The sequence below is a fragment of the Ambystoma mexicanum genome, chromosome 1p (assembly GCF_040938575.1).
Source record: "Ambystoma mexicanum isolate Mex_15411 chromosome 1p, UKY_AmexF1_1, whole genome shotgun sequence".
Classification (NCBI taxonomy): Eukaryota; Metazoa; Chordata; class Amphibia; order Caudata; family Ambystomatidae; genus Ambystoma; species Ambystoma mexicanum.
The window spans coordinates 396,602,069-396,628,431 of NC_090921.1; the positions used below are offsets into that span (position 1 = coordinate 396,602,069).

Here is a 26,363-nt window from a genome sequence, read left to right on the forward strand (position 1 = left end):
TACAATTATGTGTACTTTGATGTAAAAACTGGATAAATGCCCAGTTATGAGGAAAGCCTGGTAGCCGCCAGGGGAGCAAGTGCCAGCATGCTACCGCGGCGTCTCATCCACACGGCCCTGCTAATCGATAAACAGTGGGGCTTGAGAGGGCGGGAAAAGAGGAATACACCCGCTAGGAGAACAAGGCCGTCTTAACACTGAGCTGAAAGAGCACGGTGCTCGTGTCTCAGGAAATCAAAACTACATTGAAAGGTATGTAGTTGTTTTCTGAGGCGATAGAAGGCCGTGATAGTACAAGAACCGTTAATGACCTCTTCGTCCATCCATCCCCATGCGCCCCTTAACAATGGAAACGTGTCTTATTATTCCAGGGGCAGAAGCATTCGTTTTGCTGCTAACAATCGTAATCTTTAGCCTTGAGAGTGCAGCGGTTACCGTAACAACCATATCCTACTCCCTTAACTCTTCTCCTTTTGGGCGAGCCTATCCAGGATTGAGGAAGAGCTCACGGCTGTGAAAGAGTAGAACTCTGTAATGAAGATCACATAGTTAATCGGGGAATTTAAAGTCAAGAAAGGTACTATTTATAAAATCTAAAAAAAAAAGAAAAACGTCTGTGTATGTTGTACTAGTCATTATCTTTGATCATTTGCAAAGGGCACACCAAAACGTCTATTGCTACTTTAATAGGTGTATTTACTACCAAGCAAACACAGCTGATGTGATGTTAGGGCAGTCAGTTATATCATTGTGGCAGGTAGATTTTGTACTGCACCTGTGGATGGTCACCGCAGCCTCCTCCGTATATTGACCAGGCACAATGCGTGGCACAGTGCGTCCTCAAAAAGCAGCGAACATGCCCCTAAAAAACGGAGGCTATTTTGGATAGAGCCACATCTTGTGCCTAAAAGACCACCATTTGTGGTTCGGAGACCCAGAGGCATTTGGGCTGATGTAGAGCAGACCACCATTAACCAGAAGAATAAAAACAAACCTCTAAGGAAAAAGGCTCGGTGCACCTCTTGCAAGGATAACAAAATGTTATTTCTCATACCGAAAGAAATATCATGCTAGTAGGGGCATTTCAACTCTACTGCCACGCAGCGCGCTGGTTACTTCAAAGCAGAGCAACATCTTATAACAGGCAATGTCATCCATAGCGCATACAGTGTATGGTACTCGTTCCCCACACCCATGGGCCAACCCCTATCTACATACCCCTGCCCCCTGTGGGATGTGGAATGATTGGTTATAGTTCCATTAGGTCAGTCCCCTTCCACGTGGGCTTTGGCCTCGTCACCTATGCACATGCTTGGTGGTCTGAGAGTATTTCTCTCCCCACAAACACTTCACATGATGGGCACCTGATAGTTATACATGAGCTCAGTGGATACTTTTGAGGTTGAATTGGCACTTTGAAATGAAGGGCGCTTTGTTGGATCCAAGACATGCAGGCACCCCCACCATACCTTCCATTTTTATGACCATCAGCTCGAACAGTACCCTCCCCAAAAAGTTCCCTCCCATATTTACACACCCACCCCTATCACCCCCAACCCGCCTTTATATAGCTCAACCATATAACTTGGCCACACACATAAATACTGAAAAGAAACCAAAACACATACATATCACCATATTAATTACTTGGCGACAGAGATGCACAGGCTGTGTCTGCTCCGAATTCTTTAAAATCTTTGCCTTCTGAAAAGTGTTATGTAGCTTAACAACTGCAAGGATAATGGAATTAAAACAATAAACATTATAGCAGCTGGTCCCGATAGGATAAAGGCCAATAATATTGGTGGAACGCTGGATGAGCTGAGATGTTATTGCAGCGACGAGGTAGACTTGCTGAAGATGCAACACATATATATATTGTGAAGCCATCATGAAGCAAGACACAGACAACAGATCCAAAGTTCAAACACAAGTTGGTTTATTAACTTCAATGCCAGGATGGTTGAAGGCACTAACTTGCCCTACGGTAAGGTAGGATTTCCCTACCTAAAGAAACTAAGGAAAGTCTAGTCCGTAAATTCAACTTAAGTCTGTCTGTTTCCAAAACCTATACTTGCCCTCACAACTAAATTTAAACAAAGTGTGGGGATGTCTACAATAAAAGAAATAGTGTTCCAAATGAAGTTCTCAGCTTCTTCCAGCTCCTGGCTTACTTTCCTGCTCCTCTTCCCCAAATTCAAGACGGCTCCCCAAAGTCTTGGGGTTCCCTTCCCCAAGAAGATAACACAGTTCCAAAAAGGTTAAGTGTAATCAGTGAACTGCGCCAATTAACAATAATACAACAACAGTTAAGTTATGTTTTTAATTCCATTCCACAGCCTGACACGTGTTTCGAGCAAAGCTCTTTTTCAAAGGCGATGAACCTTGTCCAAGATGAAATCACTAGTGCTGTAAACTCTAGGGAACGATTCCAGAACTTAATATTACTTCCTATAGAAGCCTAGGCGCTCTCCCTTGGATACTGTTATTGCCGGAAGGCTGATTGCCTCTAATTGTCATTGCAATTGCAAGTAATATTAAGTTCTGGAATCGTTCCCTAGAGTTTACAGCACTAGTGATTTAATCTTGGACAAGGTTCATCGCCTTTGAAAAAGAGCTTTGCTCGAAACACGTGTCAGGCTGTGGAATGGAATTAAAAACATAACTTAACAGTTGTTGTATTATTGTTAATTGGCGCAGTTCACTGATTACACTTAACTTGTTTCTTACTGAGGGTTCTTGGTCCAGGCACCCTCAAATTTTCAAGTTGAACGCTGCCTTTTTCACACTCCTAACAATCAGTATTAGCGCTGGCTGTTCACATTGGCCTTTGGACCACACTGTTCTACAGCTCCAAAAAGGGCCTCAAGGTTCCTTTTCTCGAGATAGCAACAAAGTCCATAAGGTCTCAGGTTTCCCTTCCCCAGGACTTCAGCTTGCCAACTTGTACTTAGTCTCAGTCTTTCAATGTTCAAAACCAAATCCAGGTCAACTTTACACTCCTTCTGGTTTCTTGACAATTCATACAGACTGCTTTCCTTCTGTTTGCTTCAGCAATCTTTTATAAATTTGGTTTGATTCTCTGTATATTTCTGTAGCTTTCACAGATGGAGTATCCCTGGTCTAGGCACAGCTGTCGGACCACCCGATCCACCCATTACAGGTCACGCAACCGGTAACCGTAGGCTTTCTTGCTCACACAGGCTCTTCTGTACCTGTCCCTGCGTGCTGGTTCACATTCATTTGGCACTCTCCTTGCCAGCCTTTTGGCTATGACACAATGTGTTTTCTTCTCTGCCAGTCTCTGGACTTAGCAACAAGGTGTTTTCTCATACAGTTCACTTCGTAGGGCTTCCTTTTATCACATTACTTTCATCCTCTTCAGCAATATTTCATACTTGCTTTTCATGTATTTCATACAATTCGCTCCTTGCTTTCAAATCACTATACGGTTAATTCACACAAACTTATCTGTTCTTAGCGCTGTCACAAGCTTTCACTTCAGTCAGTATTCCATGGTTTGGATCTTTTATTCTGCTGTTTACAGTAAATCTTGGCCAGATTATTCCTCACAACCCGTTGCTTTGGGTTAATTCTTGCACATACTTTTTCATTCATTCAGCATTAATAATAATACGCTTATTGTGAATTAGTTCAGATTTGAACTTTACACAAAAAATACAAATACGTATAATAACTTAATACAAACATACATGCAGTCAGTACATTAAATATGAGGATTATAGAAAATTATGTAAAAATTGAATAAAATTAAACATGTATGTATAAATCAGACACAATACAGTATAAGGATAATACAGTGCAGGGGTAAAGTGTGGCACACTCCATACATATGCAGCCCAACACACAAAATACCTGACACAAATGAGCGCATACCACTGAGCACCAGGTATCAATCGTAATGGTCAGACCTCAAGCTTCATTAATAGGGGCTGATTCCTGAGGAACCACTCAAGTTTCCACTAAAGCCGGCCGGTTGGGTAATAAACTTTTAACTTTAACCCAAACCCTATATAGTGCCAGTTGTGTCCTAATTGAGTCCGAATTTAGGCAATAATCCCAGAAGGACTCTCCCTTGATAGTTTCATAGTTGTTTACCAGCTTTCCTAGCATGCACATATACAGTGGACCCAAACGGGGGCACATAATCAGGACGTCCCTGGTGGTTTCTAGATGTTCTCCCTTCTCACAGATACGACAGCACCTATCCTTTGGTAAAATACCCAACCGTGGCCCAATAACTGCTAGCACCTGAAGCTGGTTCGTCCGTAGCCTTAACATAAATTGACGCACCTCCGGATCTGGGCATAACAGGTATTGTTGGGGCTTTCTGTATCTGTGGATTACATGCGTTACAGCTTCGTACCCCTTCAAGGTTGACAGATGGATGTAGTTCTGAGTCCAGTCCCATCTATTCATTTTTTTTCGTATAAAAGATTTTTTTTGATGGATAAATGGCATTAGCCGCTTTTATCATTGGACCATTCTATGTCGGCAAAGAGAGACTCGTTTAGCTGTTATAGCTATTTCCTTGAGGTGACTTTTCATTATCAAAATGAGTACCAGCCAAGCTGAGCAGTTTACAAGATAAGGAGGAAATAGCTTTCAGATAAAACACACCTCGAGCTCGTAATGCCATGCCTTTCAGGGATGTCAAAGCCAGTTCCAACCTAAGATACTGAACAGAACAAACAGGGCCCAAACCCAATACTGCACGCAAGTACTGGCCCTCAAGTATATTGAGCCAGTTCATATCTTGTATTGCTAATGCCTTCAGGCCAAACAAGATAGCGGGGACAAAACACTGTTGATAGAGTCTAATGATCCCCGCGATACTAAACCCAGCTGTTCCTTTGGCAAATTTACAAGCCTGCAGTGTAAGAAGTTTTGCCCGCCTCTTTTTTTGTGAGATGATCAAATTATAATTGGGTTGAGTATCAAATTCTAACCCCAGATATGGGTATGATTGATCAATACTTATTCTCCCCAGGCTAGTCTCGACTCCTGAACGACAAGGACCACTTTTGGCAATTACCAATATCTTAGTTTTCCTTAGGTGAATGGTGAGCCCCAATTGCGCCGAATATAGAGACAACTCCTCAAGCATGCTCTTTACTCCAGACAATGTGCGATCAAACAATATTAAGTCATCCGCATAGAGCATCCCTACGATAGGGGTGTCCCCCAATTTTGAGGAGCAATTTGCTTTAGCGGCCATCCGGGGTAACAGGTCAGCTATGTACAAATTGTAGCACATGGGCGCACCAACACAGCCCTGTTTTACTCCTTTGTTAATAAAGATGGGATCAGTGGCCTCTCCCTCGTTGTTAAGTCTGACCCTAGCACTGTTGTTACTGTGTAAACTCACCAATTCATGTAGTATCCAACCAGGACACTTCAAGTCCCTTAACTTGTCCCACAAGGTCTCCCTCTTAACTTGGTGAAACGCACTACAGAAATCGACAAGTATGTACAGGGTGGCGTTTTTATTACTCAGGGTATTATTGATCAATAGATCCAGGACCCTGATGTTATGTGCTGTCCCAGAACCAGGTCTGAACCCCGTCTGTGCATAGTTCAAGATGTTATTTGATGTAACCCAGGGTTCAAGTTCCTTAAGGACAAGTGTCATGAACATTTTGCTGGTTATGTCAAGCATGGAGAGAAGTCGGTAATTACCAGCATTACATCGATCTCCCTTTTAATGCACTGGTATAAACAGCGACCTTCTCCATGAAGACGGAATTACAGCCGATCTACAGATACGTGAAAAGAGTGTTAGAAGTACATGTGCCCAATTATCCGGGTCACTTTTTAGTACCACGTTTGCCAGCCCATTCGGGCCAGGGGCTTTAGAGGTTTTAAGTGCTATGATAACCTGCTTTAACACGTTATGGATTAAAGGCAAGGGCCAAGGGGTTATATTTAGTACCATGGCAGAGGCGGGTATGTTTGCGTTAAAGATCTTATGCTAAATATGTGCTACCCACTGCTCCTCACCAATAGGGTTAACTATTCTTGATCCCTGGTACCCTCCTGCCTCTCCTAGTATTTGCCAGATTCTGCGGGTGTTTCTGCTCATAAGGGTCTGTATAAAGCCCTCCCATTTTTCACGTTGTTGGCACTTACGGTAATGATGAAGCCACGTATGGTACTACCGCTTAATATACTTAATCTCAGACAGCCTCTCCTGCAGGCTCCTGTTGTTAATAGAGGTGAGTCTACTGGTTCAAATTTCTCGCCTCATTAACCTTTTACGATCTCGGATCTTAATATCAAACTTACCCCTTACAACTGATTTCCATTTAGTTTTAGGGACCTGGGTATGCTTAAAGAGGGACTGAGTGAGAGATTGTAGCCATACCTCTATCTCCTCAGGGGATTTCCCCCTTAGTTCACTCTTCAGACAGCAGCCCTCAGTGAAAATCAAGGTCCTCATTCTTTCAATATTAAACTGGGACCAACGTATCCGATTCCCTTGATTTGTTATGATCACATCAGAGAACATTCCCAAATCCCTTTCCCCCTTCCCCCTCAGGGTCAGGGTAACTGGGGTGTGGTCACTATAAGTATTAGGAGCAATATGGATACCCATGACGTTACCCAAAACACATTCAGAAACCACCATATAATCCAAGACTGCCCTCTTAGTGCCCATTATCCAGGTGGATTGTCCAGGATTATCACCGGTTGTGTGACCACCTCCATTCATTTAAATAATCAACCCATGCCTTGCCTTTGGTAATAGAGTTTGTTTATGGCATTCGGCTGAAATCAGATACATTATCATATTTACCACAACCTTTTAAGTCTACACATCTCGCATTCAGATCCCCACATAATATAATCGGATTACTTTCATGATCAGCATCCCAGTTCATTAATATGGTATCCAACTGCTCGAGGATAGACTCAGTCTTCGATGTACCCAGAGGATCATAAGCATCAATGATTAACAAATCTTGATGTTTTCCGCCGTTCTCCATTATGGTAACTGCCACAGCTAACACGTTACTACCAGGTTTAGGGTCATTTACCAGTCTCTGACTATAAGATGACTTTATACCTATTAAGATGCCGCCCTTGGGGCGTCCACATTCCCCCTTGGTGGCCTCTGCTTGGAAAGTCACATATCCATCAAATTCCACCTCAAATGTGATCCAGGTCTCTTGTTACACAAACATTTTATGGGAGAACAGTACTTCCTGTGCACTGCCCCCAGTGAGCCAATGACTAAACCCCCTAGTGTTCCAGCTCACCACTGACCAATTTCAATCTGAGCAACTTTTAGTAGCAATCATGTTCTTTCATTCAGTTACATTCAGCATTTAATTTGGCTTTCTAACAGCCCCCAAGAGACCACAGTTCGAGTGATCTCTTTTCTGGCGTCTGCTACGGGTAGCTGCTGTCTCTGTTTCTACTCCGGCAAACACGTTTTCTTCAGATTGCGAGCCCTGTTCACACTTCGCCTTCTCTCTGTGGGTTACCGGTAGTGCTGCTCACTTCCCGCACATGCTGCCGGTAACTTGCATAATTCGGATCTCACCCATGCCTGCAGTTCCTGCTGCTGACACCGACCAAGGAGGCTCCACCCTCCGTGTTCCTCTCGCGGTCCGCCCGGCTTTGGTTCTGCAGCTCCTTGGGGTTCTCTGCCGGCGTCAGGGCTGTCCAGCAGGACCCAACTCGTCCGCCTCCTTTTGCACTGGATTCTTCCCACAGGCCGGCAGTGCTCGGCTGGCTTCTCTTCTGCTGGACTCCCTTTCCGCCTAGTTGGCCCCACCTTTTATACACCTGCAGGTGTGAGTTCTTAGGCCAAATTGCCTGACCATAATTAGTGGAGCACTTTGGGCATGCCTTACACTTACAACAGTCTGTATGGTTCTTGCTTGTCCCAGTATTAGAGTGGCGAAATGACATGTTAGTCTGCACTACTCTTAGTCGTCTCTTCCTCGTCCCAGTACCATAATGGTTTGAATGAGGCAAGATGATTTACAATAGCCTATAAAGGCAGGGGAAGTTTGAAGTTGATTCTTATAAGAAAATGGGGGATACCATGTCTCGCCTGTGAATATCCTCTCCCCAATACCCAAGCACCTTCCACCCAGGTGATCCTCCCTCGCATCTCCACCCACAGGGTCAGGATCCACAAATTATGGACCTTTCCCTGGCCACTGGGGAAGAGGATTCATGGGGAGTAGGTCTGAGGATACCCTCAGGTTTCTCACAATATACATACATACAAAATCAAAAAGTGAGTGTCCACAATTAATGTCAGTGGGCAGTCATCACCATGCTATACTGTGTTTATGCATCAAAAGAAAAACCAAATCATAATACTGAAGAAACTGGTGCTATTGTTGTATGGAGGAGGTGCTGTATGGGAAGACCGCCAGACATCCGAGAGGTGTAACCACTACCGCAATTCCTTTACCTTGACTGCAAATGGAGTATCATACATGACCGTGAATGTACCGTTGAACCATGGCTCACTCCACCTGCGGACAAATTTGCTGACATAAATAGAATCCCCTCTGGCCAGCTGGAGAGGTGGCGAGCTTGCAGATTCTGGTGCAGCGCTGATGTAGTCTTCTGATCGCCATGGGGCTAACTGTTGAGAAATAAGTTTGATTTCATCAACGCAGAGAGATATGTTTTAAACTCTCTGTACGCATCTGAGGTGCTTCTAACCGGCATATGCCTGCGCTGCCCGTCACGATTTCATGACGGGACAGATGATGATGATCCTTACAGGGATGCATCCTCATGCTGAAAAGGACCAAGGCGAACAGTGGCCCCAATTCGTCTTGAGAGTAATGCACAGTTTAGATAACTTGACCTACAAGAGGCCATTTATTCGTTTTCGACAATGCCGTTGGCTTGAGGATGATAAATGGAACACAGCTTATGCTTAATACCTAATAGATCTGTGATCTCCTCAAACAGCTTGTTAAAGAAGTGTGTGCCATTATCTGATTTTAACACTTCGCACACACCCCATTGTGGTACCACTTCTCTCACTAACAATTTGGCTGCAGACTAAGCGTCTGGATGTGCATATGGACCAGCCTCAACCCAAAGACAGAAGGGGCACACCATCACAATTAAATACTGGTAGGTGTTGCACTGTTCTCCCATGTCAGCGTGATAAATGTGGAGTTCACGGAATGGGCCGGTAGGGCGAGGCAAAAGTGCTGTGTCATGTCCGTAGTGTTTGCCCAGTCTTGTAAGTTTGACACTCTTTGCAGTTGGATATGAACTAATTGAATAATTCTTGAAGATTAGGCACATACCAATCCTCCTGTATGTCAGCAGCAATGTCCTGCTTTGGCACATGGGAAGGGTAATCCCACTGCTCCAACGCAAACCATCACCAACTCATGTGTCATTACAATCTTACATGTAGTGCCCTGCCTCCATACCATGTCTGTGGGGTTTGCACACACCCTCTTTTGCCACAACACTTTCTCTTCCTGTGACGCCAGGCCTTGTAGTTCAGTAATTTGGGTGATTGGTAAGGACATGTATGGGGCTGTCAAATGTACCTGTACACTTGCAACCTCTGGGTATATATACCTGTCTCTTTGTTAATTGTTACGGAACCGTCAACAAAGAACACTTTCTCGTCATCAAGGGCATAATCTCGTGCCTTTGGAATGTCATAGTCCGGTCCATCATAAGTGGCACAGTCATGTACATAGTCCATGTACATAGTCAGTGTCAGTAATGGTTTATGTCAGGTAGGTGGCTGAGTTCACTGTTTTACAGCATACTATGTGGATGTTCATGCTAGACAGTATGACCTCATAAGCTGATGCTCGTTGTTTAGTCGGGATAGATTTGGATCATTCTAAAATAGTAAAGACTGCATGTTCTACATACAGAGTGACTGAGCACCCCACCGAAATACCATTATGCTTTGATTGAGACTTCTCTCAGTTACCCCAATGAATTATTTAAGGTTGTTCGTGGTCTTTCTTCGGCCTCTGTACCTGTTCCTCCTTCACAGGATCCTGCGACTCCTGGTCATGTTTTTCTGTTGAAGAAATGACCATCATTGTGTCTAATATTTAGTCTGCCCTTTGCTCACTTCCTTTGTCGAAGAAGCCTAATTTGTATGCTTCTCTGTCTGGTTTCCGCCCAGGGTGAGGTACTGAGAGTGTCCTGGTCTCTGTTGTGGACGATCTAGCACGGATCCATGACGAGAGCAGCATCAGCACTCTTTTGCTGCTTGACCGATCGGCTGCTTTTGACACCATTGATGATGGGATTGTGCTGGATCGCCTGGCAGGTGCCGACCTCTTGGGTACCATCCTGCCCTGGTTTACTTAATTTCTAACGGACCCTCGTCAAACTCTTTCTCTTCCTCCGTTCCTTTCTCCGGTGATGGATCTCACCTGTGGTCTCTCCCAAGGGTCTGCCATCTCCCTGGCCTTATTCAATCTCTACGTTCAACCGCTGACCAGATTGTTCTTCTCCCATGGCTTCCTCTGCTATTATTATGCTGATGACAGGCAGATTCTGGTTCGCCTTGACCTGTCCATTCCTGAGTCAGCAGCCAGGTTTTGTGTGTGCCTGGAGGCTGTAGGAGAATGGATGCTGAACAACTGGCTCAAGCTCAACAGGGAAAAGACTGAGGTGTTGGTGGAAGCCCCCCCAAGGCCTCTTCTTTCTGGACTACTGACTGTTTACTTCTGGCCTCTCTCTCTAGGCCCATTTATGACACCTGTCACTACTTTTAAGTAACTGGGGGTGAAGCTTTCTTCCTCCCTCTCAATGGAACCCCAGGTTAGTGTGGTCTGTCAACAGAGCCATTTTGAGTTGAAGCTACTTCGCTGGGTTCTCCCCTACATTCCATCTCATTTTCACGCTCCGGTAGCATTGGCACTTGTTTCTTCTTCAATCGACTATTGTAACTCCCTTTTCCTGGGCCAACCAGCATACATCTTACAGCGAATTCAGGTTATTCAAAATTCTGCTGCTCGGCTGCCCACATCCACTCACCGTTGTTTGTCTGCCCACGCCCACTCACCGTTTTTCCCATATCTCTCCGATTCTGATTCAACTTCATTGGCTTCCGGTGAATATTTGCAGGCTAAATTTCGGCCTTATGTCCCAAAACATACTTTGTTCTGCCGATGCCTGCCTTTTATCTATTCGTGTGGTCAAGTACAGCTGCATTGCGGGTCGCTCTTTTTCAGTGGTAGCGGCTGGCCTTTGGAATGCCCTACCATGCTCCCTTAAATCTATAGACAATCATCTAGCTTTCCGCAATGCTTCAAAGACCTTCTTTTCTAATTGGTTTCACGTTCATTTTCCTGCTAGAAGCGCCAAGATGCTTTCAGGCGAACGCTGGACTTTATCAATTGTCAATCAAATCAATCGTAATGGTGGCTGACTTCTCTGTAGCAAACGCTGGTTCAGCGAGAGCTTGCTCACATGGGAATAGGCCCTGCATAACTGAGTCTACCATGTCACTGTAGTATGTCAAGGGCTTATGGCCCATCGTGTCCATCTGAATGTCAAAAGCGATAGAAATCTTGTGTGTTGTCAGGTGTTGCTAGAGCAGGGGCGGTGGCAATGGCCTATATCAATTCTTGGAAAACTAAGGACAATGTCCTCCGTCCATGTGATTGTACTCTTCAATTTCTGGGCATCGTTGAGAGCCTGTAGCAGTGGCCACGTGCAAGCCATGTAGTCAAAAATCCATGCCCTGCAATAATTACACAAACCCAAAAATGTGTGCATGTCTTTAACTGTTACTGGTTGGGGTGTGCTGCACACCGCTGCAGCACTTTCTGGTGCAATTTTCTCCCCATGGAACGAAATAAGTTGACCAAGGTATAACCCTTCTTGTTGGCAGTACTGCAACTTCGCCCTATCGACCATGTATCCCTTGTCAGCAAGTAGTTGCAGCAGGATGATGGAATTGTCCCTGTACTGTTCATTGGTGCAACATACTAACAAATCAACATATTGAATGATAGTGATTGGCACGTATATGTTCCCCAAGTCTACATGTAATACCCTGTTAAAGATGATACACATAGGTCACTCATAGTACCCTTGGGGCAAACTTGTATGTTTGGAATAGCCTCCTGCCATGTGTAAACGCTGTAGGAGATTGGGAGTCAGGTTGCAATGGGACTGAGAAGAATGTATTTTTCAAGTCGATGACAGTGAAGTGGGTTGCTTTTGTGAGTATATTGCATATTATTGTTGCAGGGTTGGGTACTACCAGAAACTCTGCTTGCTCTGTCGTTCCGAGGGCGCAAATCCCGAAACATCCTCCAGCTAGATCATTTTGATTTCTTGATGGGGTATATAGCCAGATTACAGGGTGAGTTAGAGGGTACAATGATGCCTTATTGTAAGAGTGCAGTGATTGTGTAATTTATTCTGTGAAATGGAGCCCTGCTCCGCAAGAGCCCTACGTCATGGGGTTTGGTCATCCACAGAATGTCAGGGACCTGGGCTAGTTCCTCTTGGGCAAAGGATGGGGCGCTTTATGCCAAGAACATAAGACATGGGACCTGACGAATACTGTATCATAATCATGCAAGGAACACACCAAGCTAGCACTTTTGCTTCGTCATTGTCCTTCTCTTCAAACAACTCTGCGTCTGTCACGTCTTTAAGTGGTTGAGCGGATTCTATACGCAACACTTTGTGCCATTCCCCTCCATCTGTATCTGTGCCTATTAGAACAATCCTTTTTTTGGACACCACCGCCCCTTCTATGACCAGAATAAGAATCATCCCAGCCAAGTATTTGAGGCTGAGCGGGCCTGAACAGGAAATTGGAATGTATTCGCCAGCACCCATTACCCAATTGAGGAATTGCATTTAATAGCACTGTGACCCCATAGATGAACAGATCTGGGTGGATTGGGATTCCCTGGGCTGCTGTCTCGCTTCCAAAAGCATGTATGATCACTATGGCTCTTATGTGACTCCTTCCTGGGGTTGAACACACTAACCCCCTTTCAGTAAACGAGACAGTTATGTTCAGCTTACTGAGAACATCTCATTGGAACAGGTTGACAGGGGATGTTGTTGAAAACAACAACGGAGCTACTAGCTTGCCCCCCACCTTGATGGCTAATTCTTCTGTAAAGGGAACTGATTGCACTGCCCTGTCTATAACTTCACCTGATAAAGGAAAATGTCCTTCACTGATGCACAATTTTATTGCTCCTGTGTCCACCATGAAAATTAATGGTTTATTGCCTACGTCCATGCCCCGCACCAAGGGTTCCTCTATGGGGTTGACAGTGACTGACAGGACTAGCCACGCTAAGGCTCTCTGTGGGCTGTCCTAGTCTGGGTAGGTGCTTGTCCTGGGAAGGTAAAGGGATTCCCTCCCAGTACACGCCTTGGTAGTGTGTGACGGTGCCGTTGGGAACTGCATTACTGTTGGATAGTTGAGGTACTTGTGATGGAGCAGGAGGCACTGCATACGGGGCTGGGCCATTAGGGGCTTGTGCTTGCAGCTGGGAAACTGGAGTGGACAGCACACCTTGTACGGGGCTGCGGTAGGTGCAGGGGCTTAGTGTGGTGGGTATGGGGCTGGTGCTCCTGGGGAGTATGGGGCATCTGGTTATAGGAAGCTACTGGCCTGCTTCTACATTCTCATGAGGTGTCCCATTCTCCCGCATGTCCAACATTGTCCATTATTCTCCCCTCTAGGCTCCATTCCTCCAAATCCTACTCTCCCTACTTCTGACCCCTCTCTCCCCTGGGGGTACCCTCTATTGGGCCACCCCTGGTACTGTGGCTGAAACACACCATTCCACTCATATCCTCCCCCCATGCAGGTGGTGCAGTCCTTGCATCTGGCTGTACTGCCCTATGCTCTGTCTGTGCGTACTGTAAGGCTGCAACTACCACCCCTTCTACTGTAATTGTTTGATTATGGATTGTATCTCTGGATTGTACCTCTGGATCCCCACTATCTTGTTGAGGGCCTGTTGCACCTCCTTGGGGAGCTCTCTTTTGACCACAAAATGAAGGAATGGGATTCAGCAATCCCATTTATTTATTGCATTTGTTACACGCCCAGACTCTTAGGTATCATGGCAAGGTTAAAGACAGCTTATTAAAGCATTCCTTAGAGGGGCCAGTCGGGCACAGTTACAGTATAGATTAAAACAGTAGAAGACAAAGATATATACAGTTGTGCTGAAACTGAAGATAGGAAATCATACATAAGCAGATCTATTTCCAACAATCAGAGGTAATGTGCAAGTGTAGTCCTATTTCCAAGTAGCATAGAAGTGCTTGTTATTAGAATTGGTTGAATAGGCAGGTTTTTAAGGATTTCTTGACTCCTGTGAAAGTTTCCTCATTGTTGATGAAGAGAGGGAGAGTGTTCCAATGTTTAGGGGCTAGATATTGGAAGCTACTGCCACCAGCACTCATATTTTTGTACCGGGGGATTGCTAGGAGTGCGTGGTTCTTGGATCTTAGGGATCTGGCATATTCTTTTTTGACTATAGCGTGGGTCAGGTAAGTGAGTCAATTTTTGTTGAGGCATTTAAAGGAAATGCAGAGGGTTTTGAAGATGACTCTAGCTTTAATGGGCAGCCAGTGCTGGTCTCTTCTGATGTTTGAAATATGGTCAGATTTTCTTATTCCGAGGGCGGCTCGTAGGGCTTTATTTTGTATGAGATGTAGTTTATTAAGGTTGGAACTGGATGTTCCAAGTAATAATACGTTACAGTAGTCCAGTCTTGATAAAATCAACACCCTGGCCAGGGTAATGCAGTTGGTAGGGGGTCAGGAATTGGCGGCTTAGGGCAATTAGTTTGGTGGTGTAGGAAGTGGATGATGAAACAGCGTTAATGTGTTTGGTCATGGTGAGGTTAGCGTCTAGGTACACACCTAGAGTTTTTAAATGTTTCAGTACCAGAATCATAGTGCCATCAGTGTTGATGGAGGAGTAGTCAGGATGAAGTGCAGCTATTTTGGACTGGGGTCCCACAATGAGCACCTCCGTCTTCTCATCATTGAGGCAGAGGCTGTTTAAGGCCATCAAGTTTTGAATTATGGCATAGATTTTGTTGATATTCTGAGTGTCTTGGGTGTAGTTCCCTGTAAGTGGGATGAGGATCTGGGTGTCATCTCCAAAGTTAGTGTAGATGACACCCATATCGTCTAGAGCTGGGAAGAGGAGCTTAGTTGTATGCATTGTAGAGTGTCTGGGAAAGGCAAGAGCCTTGAGGTACACCAATGGGGACAGGGATAGGGTCAGCAGCTTCTTTACCTATGGATACCCTAAAGGTTTGTTCTGCAAGAAAGGATTTGATCCATATGGTGGCTTTGGGGGAGAAGTTGAAGTCTTCGGCTAGAGTAGAGCAGAGTTTGTTATGGTCCACTAGATCGAACGCTGCAGATAGATCTAATAGAAGGAGGATGCAAAGTTTCCCTGTGTCTCTCATGGTGTCCATCTGGATTTTTAGGACCAGAAGGGCCGTTTCCGTTCTTTGATTTGGACAGACTCCAGATTGCCTGGTTCCAAGGAGATGGTTCTGTTCTAGATGTGCTTTGACTTGATTGTAGGCTATTATGTCGAGGATTTTAAGTAGGAACGGAACTGTAGTTATTGGCCTATAATTGGTGGGAATAGTGGGGTCAAGTGTAGGTTTTTAAGCAGGGGAGTCACCCAGGCTTCTTTGATGCTAGCTGGGACCAAGTTGGTATTAAAAGATGCATTTATAAAATTGGTAATGATAGGAGTAAGAGTGTGGGCACAGGATTTCACTCCTTGTGCCTTGACTCCCCTGCTTCCACCCTCCACATCTCTTGCGTCTGTAAAATATACTGAGTGGGGACTTCAGCCCAAATCATGCCTTGCATAATGGGTTGAAGATCTGAGTAGACCCATCGCAATGCCGCCCACACATGTGCTCTGATGTCATTAAAGTGGGCCCCATCATGAATGTTATCCCCCAATGGCCCTCTAGAATACCCTGCCTTCACCCATATGTCATCAACCTGATCACCTAGTGTCGCAACAAATAAACATTTCAAATCCCCAACAGCCAGAGTGATACCGGCTGTCTGCTTCTCAAACTCATAAATCAATTTTCTCGCTCCTGCAGTAAGAGATGGTAACGCTTTGATGAAATTGTTTTTGTTCATGTGCGGCCATGCAACATACTTTGCTCTCCCTGGTCCCTTATGTAACAGGGGGAACTGCATCCCCATCAACCTTTTCACTTTCTTCTCTGTTTGCTTTTTACCATTGCCATACGTCCATACTGGTTTCTCAACCTGGGCCCCCACAAACGTTCCCCTCGTGGTGATATCACGGGTGGAGCCTACCCCACTTCTACCTCATCCACCATGTCCCATTCCTCCTCCCCTCCCATCTCGTTTTACAACTGCATTATTCCATAATTCAAACTACTTGTTCGCTGTCTTCCTCCTCCCATGTCTTCTTTCTCAATATGAAAAGATAATGGGTAGGGGCACTACTGTGTGGTCTTACTAATGTAAATTGTGTGGCCTTCTTGATTTAATGTAAAATTGCAATAGCTTCCACTGGATGCTTCAGGTGCACACGCGACAAGTCTCAGGCCCATGAAGACTCCGAAATATAACTATCAAAATAAACAGCCTGTCGTTGCCAACAGGTCACCCACATGTACTCCCTCAGGACATATAGTCTCTGTATTTTTTCATAGATTAAATAGCGGTTAGTAATTATTAAATAACAATTGATACCATTTTCAAGAGTGATTTCATTAACGTATGATACTACTTCACATAGCCGCATACCAAAAACAAATTAACTTTACTGTATCTAACATATTTCAAAAATCCAAAACAAAGGGAAATTCATTACTTATAGTAATCAAACAAAACACATTTTTGCATGGTTATAGTGTTTTACACAGTCAACTTTATAGACTATTTGTTTCCGATGTGTTTTGGTCCCATACGATCCATCTTCAGGGCATGTAAAGTTGAGTTATTCACAAAAGATTGATAATTACACGCGTGCTTTCATCTGTAGGCCTATAATCACAAATTGATTGTTACTATCTAAAGAATAACACTGTGTGACCGTTTTTCAATAACTTATATAGAATAGGTATATCCTAACAATGACCTCAATGGTTGAGATAGAGGATATAGCCTGTAAAATAGAGCATATACTGTGTTAGCTGTATTATACATATAACACATAATAAGTGTGAGTTCAAGTGGGTATATAGTGCAATGACACTCACCCTACTGTTGCAGGTGGAAGGCCATCTAAACAATCTAAGACGTTCGGTGCTGTTTCCAACTGGTCATAAGACCCTCTGAAATGTAAGTAGGTAAGGCCACGTTACCGCCTGTCAAGCACAACCAACTGTATTATTTCCCCAACTCATCACTAGGACTGCACCCAACGGTCATAGTGTATGTTAATAGGAACGTGGACACAATGGCAGCTGTACAAGTCCAACATGAGAATTACTGTATAGTTGTACCACCAACTCCTCACTAGTACTGCATCAGACGGTCGAAGAGTGTGTTAATGGAATCATGTACACAGTAGCGGCGTGCAAGTCAGCCCTCTGTGATGCTGGGGATTAACAGGCGACATCCATCCCCAGACACCTGGCGGGTTGTCATTCACTAAAGAAATGGTAACAATGCAACTCTTGCCGACTATGGGATCAAGTCGGTAATGATCACATCTGTAGCCATTTCGTATTGCACTTCACAGCATAATTGCGAGGGTACTTAGATTTGGGCAGCATTGTTGCGGGACGTGAGGCAAAGGACCGAAAATTCGGCCCGATGACCCACTCCTGTTTGTTATATGCTAGCTCACCATGTCAACCTCACACATGCCTAAAGCTTGCGTGTTACCAGGCAGCGGCCATCTTTCTATGGGACAATTGCATACCAGAGCTTGTGTGTAACTTAAGTTCAATGGCTTGTGGTGTAGAACCCACCAACGGTGTCGACATGAGTATATCACATCGGTCTACGGGATAAGGTGGGTGAACACTGATCCCATATCCCCTAGTGTGCCATGTGTCGCTGAATCTATCATGCACATACTAAAAGAGCACGTGACATGGAACGGCAGCCGTCTTACTGGGGAACTGACTCTGATTAAACGTAATTCAAATATTTTTGTATATCTTTCTCAATATGCAAACCCCTAATGACGGTACTATCAATCCTAAACAATATGTCCCCTTCCCTCCATTCAAGGTTTAAACATCCCCCCTTTGTCTTGATCACCTACTCTGATATTTTGAAATCTTTTCCTTATACAGTGGGAAGGCTGCACACATATAGTCTAACGGGGAAGCCGGCTCCACTTTAGCCGACCCGGTCAAAACCTATTACAAAATAAATTTTAAAAAACTAAGCAAAACGAATAACTTCTGGTTATCTGAGATTGATCCAGCGGCACCGGTCTTCCTGTTGCCCAACCATTTCCCGTACCAATGCCTTCACAAACTCCCCTTGTCCCATCCTGCCACTCGTTTTCACTTCAGTCCCACACCCCTACACCATCTCCTGTTTACACCCCACTCACTCACACCCATACCTCACACAATTCTGCAAAAATCTCGATAACAATCCTGGACTCCTCCTCTGTACGCACCAATACAATAACAAAATCATCATTAAATACTGAACAATACTGCGTTCTGTTCCCACACCCCCTTTACATCGGGCGGGGAGATCCCAGGCCCACACAATATACAGAGCCTCTACTCTTCTTCCTTTTTCTCCTTAAAGATACAGTGCTGTCTTCTTCCCTCAATCAGAAAGGATGCCCTTACTCCATCATCCTCTTAATCCATATAATAATAAAAATAGATATAAAAACGAAAATATGGTCTTTTTACAACACACCCACACCTCAATCTCCGCATCACCACCTCCTTTCACACTTTCTACCAGCCACTCGTGGCCCCTATACCCCTCCCCACATTTTCTCTTGCACAGGTTGCACTTACATCTACATGCTCTTCTGAATTCTTCTGTCATGGGGTCCTACCAGTGGCCTTCCCAATCCGGGAACTGCGCCCCGCTCCAAAGAACAGACAGGAATTCTGGCACCACAGCTCCTGTAAAACACTTCAGGTTGTGCACAAGAGACTGGTCACTGCAGGTGGGCACGCCCCTCTCCGAATGTGCAGCCAGGTATGCTCTGCCTCTGCAGAGTGTCTGGGATCACGTTGGGGTCACCAAATTCTGTAGGGCAGACCACCAACATCCAGACAAATAAAAACAATCCTCTAAGTAAAAAGGCTTGGTACACCTCTTGCAAGGATAACAATGTTTTATTTCTCATACAAAAAAAATAATGTGTCAGTTGGAGGATTTAAACCTGACTGCCACGGAGCGCATTGGTTAGTTCAAAGCAGAGCACCACGTTCTAACAGGCAATGTCAACATCCATGACGTGTACAGTATATGGTACTCATTCCCCACACCCATTGGTAAATCCCTATGTACATACCACCTGCTCCCTATGGGATGTGGAAGGATTGGTATAAGTTACACTGGGTCATTCCCCTTCCACGTTGTCTTTGACCTTGCCACCTTGATGTCTATGAACATGATTGGCGGACCGTTTGAGAGCATTTCCCTTCCACAAACATCTCACGTGATGTGCACCATGGTAATTGGAGATGAGCTCAGTAGATACTTTCGAGGTCAAATTGGCCCTCTGAAATGAAGGGCGCTTCTTCGGATCCCAGACACGCAGGAGCCCACCATACCTCCCCAGCACAGACCTAGATTTGTTGGTATCGCCCTGTGCACCTCATAGTACAAATCAAAAGACATTCTGCTGCGTGCTCCCCCTTGGCAACTGCCCCCTCCCCGGGCCTTCACCTGGGCCTCTTCAGCACCCCACAAATCAGTCAAATGGTGAGGGATTTAGGTGTTCTGCTTGTGGGCATCTGGCAGTTCAGATAGAGTGACCATTATCTTAGGGGGAGCTAGTGCCCTAAATCTAGGTTGGGCTATTTTAGCATCTCAAAGCCTCTGCCCTGGCTCCCAGGAGATTGTCCTTCAGGGACAGGCGCATCCCTTCCTGCCCTTGGCTATTTGCATTTCTGATTGCCCGGCCCTGCAACATTAGACAATGGAGGGTTTATCTATCGGGCTCAAAGGCATTTTTAACCTAATATCTGGGTTGGGCTTCTTTGCTTCTTCGTAATCTTAATATATTTTCCTCAGCCTAAATCTTTTTGAGGGCAGGGGAGTTGGACATGCATCCCAACACTGAAATGAAATCCATTCTGAACAAAACTGAAAGCTATTTGGGGCTCATAACGCCTGCTTTAATTGCCTGCTTTAACATGACAAATTAGTACATTATTGCAAACTAGACTCCAACAAATGGTGGGAGAGGGTGAATTTAACTATAGAGAAAGCGTCATGCATTTGAAAGTGTTTGTTGCTCTGTGGCTGTTCCCTATTCCGTGTCCTGTGATGTACAATGTTGTTTAGAAAATGTGGATCTATACGTGTAACAGATGACCGGGTCGTAGAACCTACCCTTCGCATCAGTCATAAATGTGCCTAAGCCTTCTTTGTGCTAGGAGCCCTACTCATACTTATCTAGTGCCTCCTACAAGTTCGGTACACAGTACAGACCCGCGCATCATGGCTGTTCACAAGAACCTGATGAAGCCTCCAGATCGGTTAATGTTAAGGATGGGTAGAGGGTATGCCGAGGTTTGATTCACTTTAAAAATGAACTTCTTGTCTTCTGTGCAGGTCGGTGTGTGAGGTACAGTGGGAAGCAGAATTCTTCAGTCTCCAGGACAGCAACAATAAGCTGGTGGCCGCCCTGCATGAGGCCAACGCCAATGTGGAACAATGGAAGAAGCAGCTTGCGGCCTACCAAGAGGAGACCGAGAGGCTGCGCCAGCGGGTAAGGAGACCTGCTTGAAGCACATTTTATCCACCTATTCTATCTAGTAATTGCTGGGAGACGATTAAACCCCGAGGCGCTGCAGTGGTAGGTTGCAGGTCAGATTGCTGTGTACAATATTTATTTAATTTATTTATGTTTTCATTTATAAAGCGCATAAAACCCAAAGGCATTGAGGCGCTGTTACAGAGACCAGTTACATGCAGACAATAAGCAGTTGCATGCAGACGGTATTGACCTGGATGAACCTTGCGTAGGCTCCCCAGTTAGGAAAACAGCCAAGTTTTGAGGGCTCTTCGGAAGGCCCAGTAGGATTCTTCGGCCCTCAATGCTGGTGGAAGGGAATTCCATTGCTTACCTTCTATGAACGGGAAACTCGGCCCTCCCGCTTTTATGCGTTCGTATATGGGCTGAACGAGACAGTGGGAATAGGGTGTTCTAGTGGGCCTAGAAGAGTGAGCCTTGGAGAATTTCTGAGAAAGGTGAGGAGCGGACTTGGAGATGCACCTATGCAAGCATGACCAGAGCAGCGATACATACAGCTCCAGGTGAAGTGCCTTTTTAATCCGTCTCCATCCACCCACATATTGGACCAACATGGCTTTAATATGCGTCCAAACTGTGCCATGTGGTCCTCTTCTGCTGGAGGCACCCTAGGCAGTCACCAAGAATTGCTGGTTCATAATTGGTACTGGCTCTGTGGCCGCAACTCTGATAGAGCCAACGGTAACTCTGCTTCTCCCCAATAGTTCTGCAGCCTGCGGAGGATCTACTAATTGCAGAATTTATTAAGATTTATTTTAATGGCCTGACAGAGAAGTGGCCACATTTTGTTGGTTCACTTCTCTATTTGGTGTTCAGGTTTAGCTGCGAGTACAACTGCATCCCTAAAATGTTGACATCCAATTGGATTGCGCTTTAGCAGGCAGTCAAAAGGGAATTCTGGGATCTACATCTTTTGTTCCCATCTAGCAGCTGTTTGTTTCCAGAGTTGCTCCTTGTCTTTGCTTTGGGGGAAGAGATGGAGGGCTTCCCCACTTTTCCCCTTGTACTTTCTCTTTACTCCCACCTCGCTGACCATTCGCTCTGACTACCAAACCCCACTCACTCTCTTGCAGATCCTTCAGAGCTCCAGTGGCTGGGCCTAGTATCAATCATAATCACATGACATAAACCCATCCCTTTTGCCGCCCCTGTTTTTCCCCTCCTGTTCCTTTTAACCAAAATACGCTTTCCGGTTTTCATTGAGTTTTGCGCATTTTGTGGGCGTTTTTTCCAGCAATGGATGCAAATCCAGAATCTGGAGATGTCACAACACGCCGCTTTCTCTAAAATGTTGCCATGGGATAGTCGGGCGCGGAGTCTCCAAGGTCTTTCAGGCATGGTCAAGATGTGACATTTTCAGATTACCGAATCGGCCAGTCTCGCTCCTGGGGAGCACTCCCATGAACCAACAACGAGGGGGGCCCAAACAAAGATTGTTTCTAATGCTGGTAGCCATCAGTCCTCGAAAGAAGTTTTGGATAAATCACAGTAACAAAAGTAGTCTATTTTCTGTGTGTGATCTATCTGTAGTATTGCCTGCTGGCTGTAATCTGTAATGATGAGCTCTAGGCTAGGCCTTGGCCCTCCTGCTTGCTAATGCTTCACCAGGTTGAGTGCTTCTAGTATGTTGGCAGACCGGTCCCAATACATTACTTAGATCCCAGAATGGAACGGAGGCGAGCCAGGGAGATAATGGTGAGCCAGTGTCTGCTCGACATCCCGGTGCATGCAAGCGCATCCTTTGGTGCATAGCTTGTGTTTTATTCTCCGGTCAGCCACCCGGTAGCATCTGCAATCTTGTAGAAGTAGGTCAGCGTTAAAAGGGGGCATCTTGACAGCACAGAGCAGAGAGTTCGGTTTGTGTCCCAGTGGGAATGCTGGACGTGCTGGCCCATAAACTGACTCCTATTGGTTATGGCTGGAAACGAGCAGGCTATCCTATAGGCTTCCACGTGGGTTGGCATGGAGCGGACTCCACTGTTCCCACAGAGCGAGTTCCAGGGAGCTTCCTAAAGGAACAAAGTAAATCCCATATTGGAATGTGTATGACGCTTCTGCAAGGGTTGCAGAAAGAGAAGTTTAGGTTAAAAATGCACGTAGCCAGTCTGTGCAAGTGAGTGTGCATCAAACATTGGCAAAGGGGTGCAGAGTAATAAGACTTATACATAGCAGACAATGCCGGATCCCGCCTCTTTCTAAGAGTTCTAATAATTGCTTTCCTTATTACCCAAGTTAATACAACATTGGAAGGATGAATGGGTGAACCTGCGGGTATTGAGACCTGTCGCCTCCCATTGTGCAAAGAAGTCCATGGGGAGCGCTTAACTGGCTGAGCTATTTTACTGGTTTAAAAGGAAGTGTGTATTAAATGGAACTGATTCCATCCAACGATTAGGAAACACTATTGTGCTTCCCTTTTTGTTTTTTTTCTCCTTTCTGTTACTTCTGTGTTGCTTTGCTTTTTTTTCCAAAGGTCTACACGTTGCTTTTCAGGTATAGACATTGTGGGTCCTGTGTAGACTAGCATAGGGTGTGCTTTTACCTCTCCATAGACTAAGATGGAAGCAGCTGGGCATCGCTGGCAGGTTACGGGCGTGCTCACGTGCATCACGGGCCAGTCGCGTAGGGATGCACTGAGGGGAGGGGGTGCTTCAGGGGGAGAGCAGATGGCTTCAGGCTACTGGATCACTTTCTCAGCCAGACACAAGGGTGCATTCCAATTTCTGATTCAAATGCCAGGAAACGCTTGATGGAAATGCATCTTTTTTCTGATCTAGATCCTCAGCTTTTTCCCCCGAGCCTTTGGGCCGACTCAACGCAAGGCTTGGACTCTGAGCAGCGATGTGGCCCAAAATCAAGGTAATACTACAGTAGACATAGCTCATTAGAACACAACAGGGAACGTGTCCCGCATAAACCGAATCTCTGTCAGGTGTGGGCCTCTCTCTCTCTCCCCTTGCGGGTTCCTCGATTCTAACTGTGTTTTTAGGACTGCACTGAATTATTCAATTGTTTCTGAAATCCAGCGAAGTAAGTTACTGTGCTCTGTTGGGCGTGGGCCTCTCCCCCACTATGCGGGTCTCTCAAGTCTAGCCGTTTCCGCACCAGGCAGGATTCCCGAAACCCAGGCATTCAGCCATACTGTGATTAGCTGCATACATTTAACCCACTAACCAAAAAAAGCTCTAAAGTTTCTACATACTTATCTCACTCAAACTAACACAACCACCCCACGCACCGCATTCCGCATGTACTTCAACACACCGCTACAACACATAAACCGCACCAATAGCACACGAGGACTGACATCGCCCGATACCCGCACCAAAAGCTCAATACCCGGTGTATACCACTCCTCTCACTATCCTACTCCCTCATCACCCTACTAACCCATCCCACCTTCTCGTTTACAGATACGCCAGAGCGTCTGGGGACCAACACCTTTGGTGACGGTGCACGGTACAAATATCTTTAACATTTAACACTTTGCAAAGTGGGGGAAAAGGCCCCGGAGAATCCCACCACTCAAAAATAGGGCGCAGGAGAAACTGTGGCCCTGTGCTGCAGGGGTGCCCGCTACAGCCCGGTGTCCTCCTGGAGCGGATTTCAATTTCCGGGGCGGTTTGCAACTACTTGTGGCCCCTGACTAGTACGGGCTCTCCACAAACAACACACAATTATCCTCGGATCAGAAATTCTAGTTATTTAAAATGGTAATTCCTTCAAATATACAAACATTCCTTAAGCTTCACCACTCTATGTTACGCAAATCCGGAATTAAACAATATTACTGTGTAAAGTCTTGTGTTTGTTTCCTTCAAACTACAATTTATGTTGTGGTGCATGGTCTTAAACGTTGTTTATTTTGTGCAGCATGTTGTGTTTGGTTGGTGATCTATGTTTGCAATTGTCCACAGAAATTGTATTCTGGTTTTCTAATGGATTGTATTATTTAAGGTGTTTTCATAAAATGAAGCTCTTGGAATGTTTGTATAATTGAAAGAATTGCTATTTTTATATGAATAAAATTGTTCACCTGAGAGTCATTTTTGTTTGTATGTTAGCCACGTGCTCCTCATTTAATTAATAGGTAGTTTCTCCTCTTTGCAATTCATATATAGTAAGCGCTATGGGCCATGCACAGGGACTCTATTCACAACGATGGGCACTGACGAAAACCAGGAGATGCCCTGGCATCCCATTGGCCTCTATCTCAAAGCGGCTCCATCGAGCTCCAGTTGTACCCTTTCTGAATAAGGTGTAAAGACATGGGAGCAAATCCGAGATGCCAAGGGCATTATTTGCTCAAATGCAACTCTTTCTGAAAAAGGCCCAATGCCGCCATGAAACTGTGCATTTGCGCTAATGGGAGCCAGTGAAGGGTCTGCAGAGCAGCGGTCCCACCATCAGATGCCTTTAGACCAAACACTAATCCAACTGCTATAAACAGACCTTTGTAGTGGCCAAGATGTGAGACAGCGCACAGGTGCATTCCACGTTTTGGCCAAAATTGGTCATAGGGTAACCAGCGCTTTACGTGGGCCTCGGACTTCTGGGACAGGGACCCAGAAGCATTAAAAACTGTGTCTTGAGCCGGGACACTTCTAGGGCCCCCCACCACCCGAAATGACCCTCTCATTTCCCGACCTCCCGCGAGATGCTTCTGCTTCTGGATGAAACGCAAAAAGGGGCTTTTGTGTCGCATGAACGCCTCGCTGATCACAGCACAGTGGTGATTTTCCTAAACCAGACCTTCCGCTAGAAGTAGACGGGGCCCAATGTGTTTTCTTGCATGTTACGACTTTGGAGAATACATGTTCAGTTTTGAGAAGATGTGAGTGGGGACTACAGCTCTTGTTTTGCTCTGCAGGAGAGAGATCTGTGCATACGTGTTACACACTCTCTCTGCAGGTGGTACAGTCAGTAATTCCGTCTGCATTCTTACTGCCATGGGATAATGTGATCTATGGGGAACACGCTTATCTCCCCAGCAGTCTTTATAACACCATAAGCGATCTACTGGCAACTGGAACCTGCATTAACCCACTGTGACTTCATTTCTTTTTTTATTTCAATGTTATTATTTTTGATTGATGACAATCCAACACAGATTTTTTTTTAACAATGCTCGCTTTGATGTAGGGTGCAAAAACGCCTGCCTTTTACAAATTGAAGAGTATTTACTCACTGAGCATGAACTTATGTTCTGTGTACTATTTTGCAGGGCTCCATGCATCAAAATAGGCAGTGCACTTCTGACAAGTGTGAAATGTGTTTCGTGAGGAGGGGCAGTGAAATTGAACTTAACAGCCTCCGTGTCACTTTGTTTACTAGCCCTGCACTGGTTTGCAAGCAGGTGCAATAGTTGGCCCTTTATAAAACCATTTCGTGG

General features: G+C 45.3%; 1 protein-coding gene across 2 annotated transcripts in view; it reads left to right on the forward strand.

Annotated features, from left to right (window-relative positions):
* HOMER3 (homer scaffold protein 3) overlaps positions 1–26,363 on the forward strand; it is a 1,163,927-nt gene that overhangs the window by 970,108 nt on the left and 167,456 nt on the right. For both annotated transcript variants that reach the window (XM_069649165.1, XM_069649166.1), the window contains exon 6: positions 20,770–20,926. In XM_069649165.1, the coding sequence (XP_069505266.1) occupies positions 20,770–20,926 (157 nt within the window). The remainder of the gene's footprint in view (positions 1–20,769; positions 20,927–26,363) is intronic.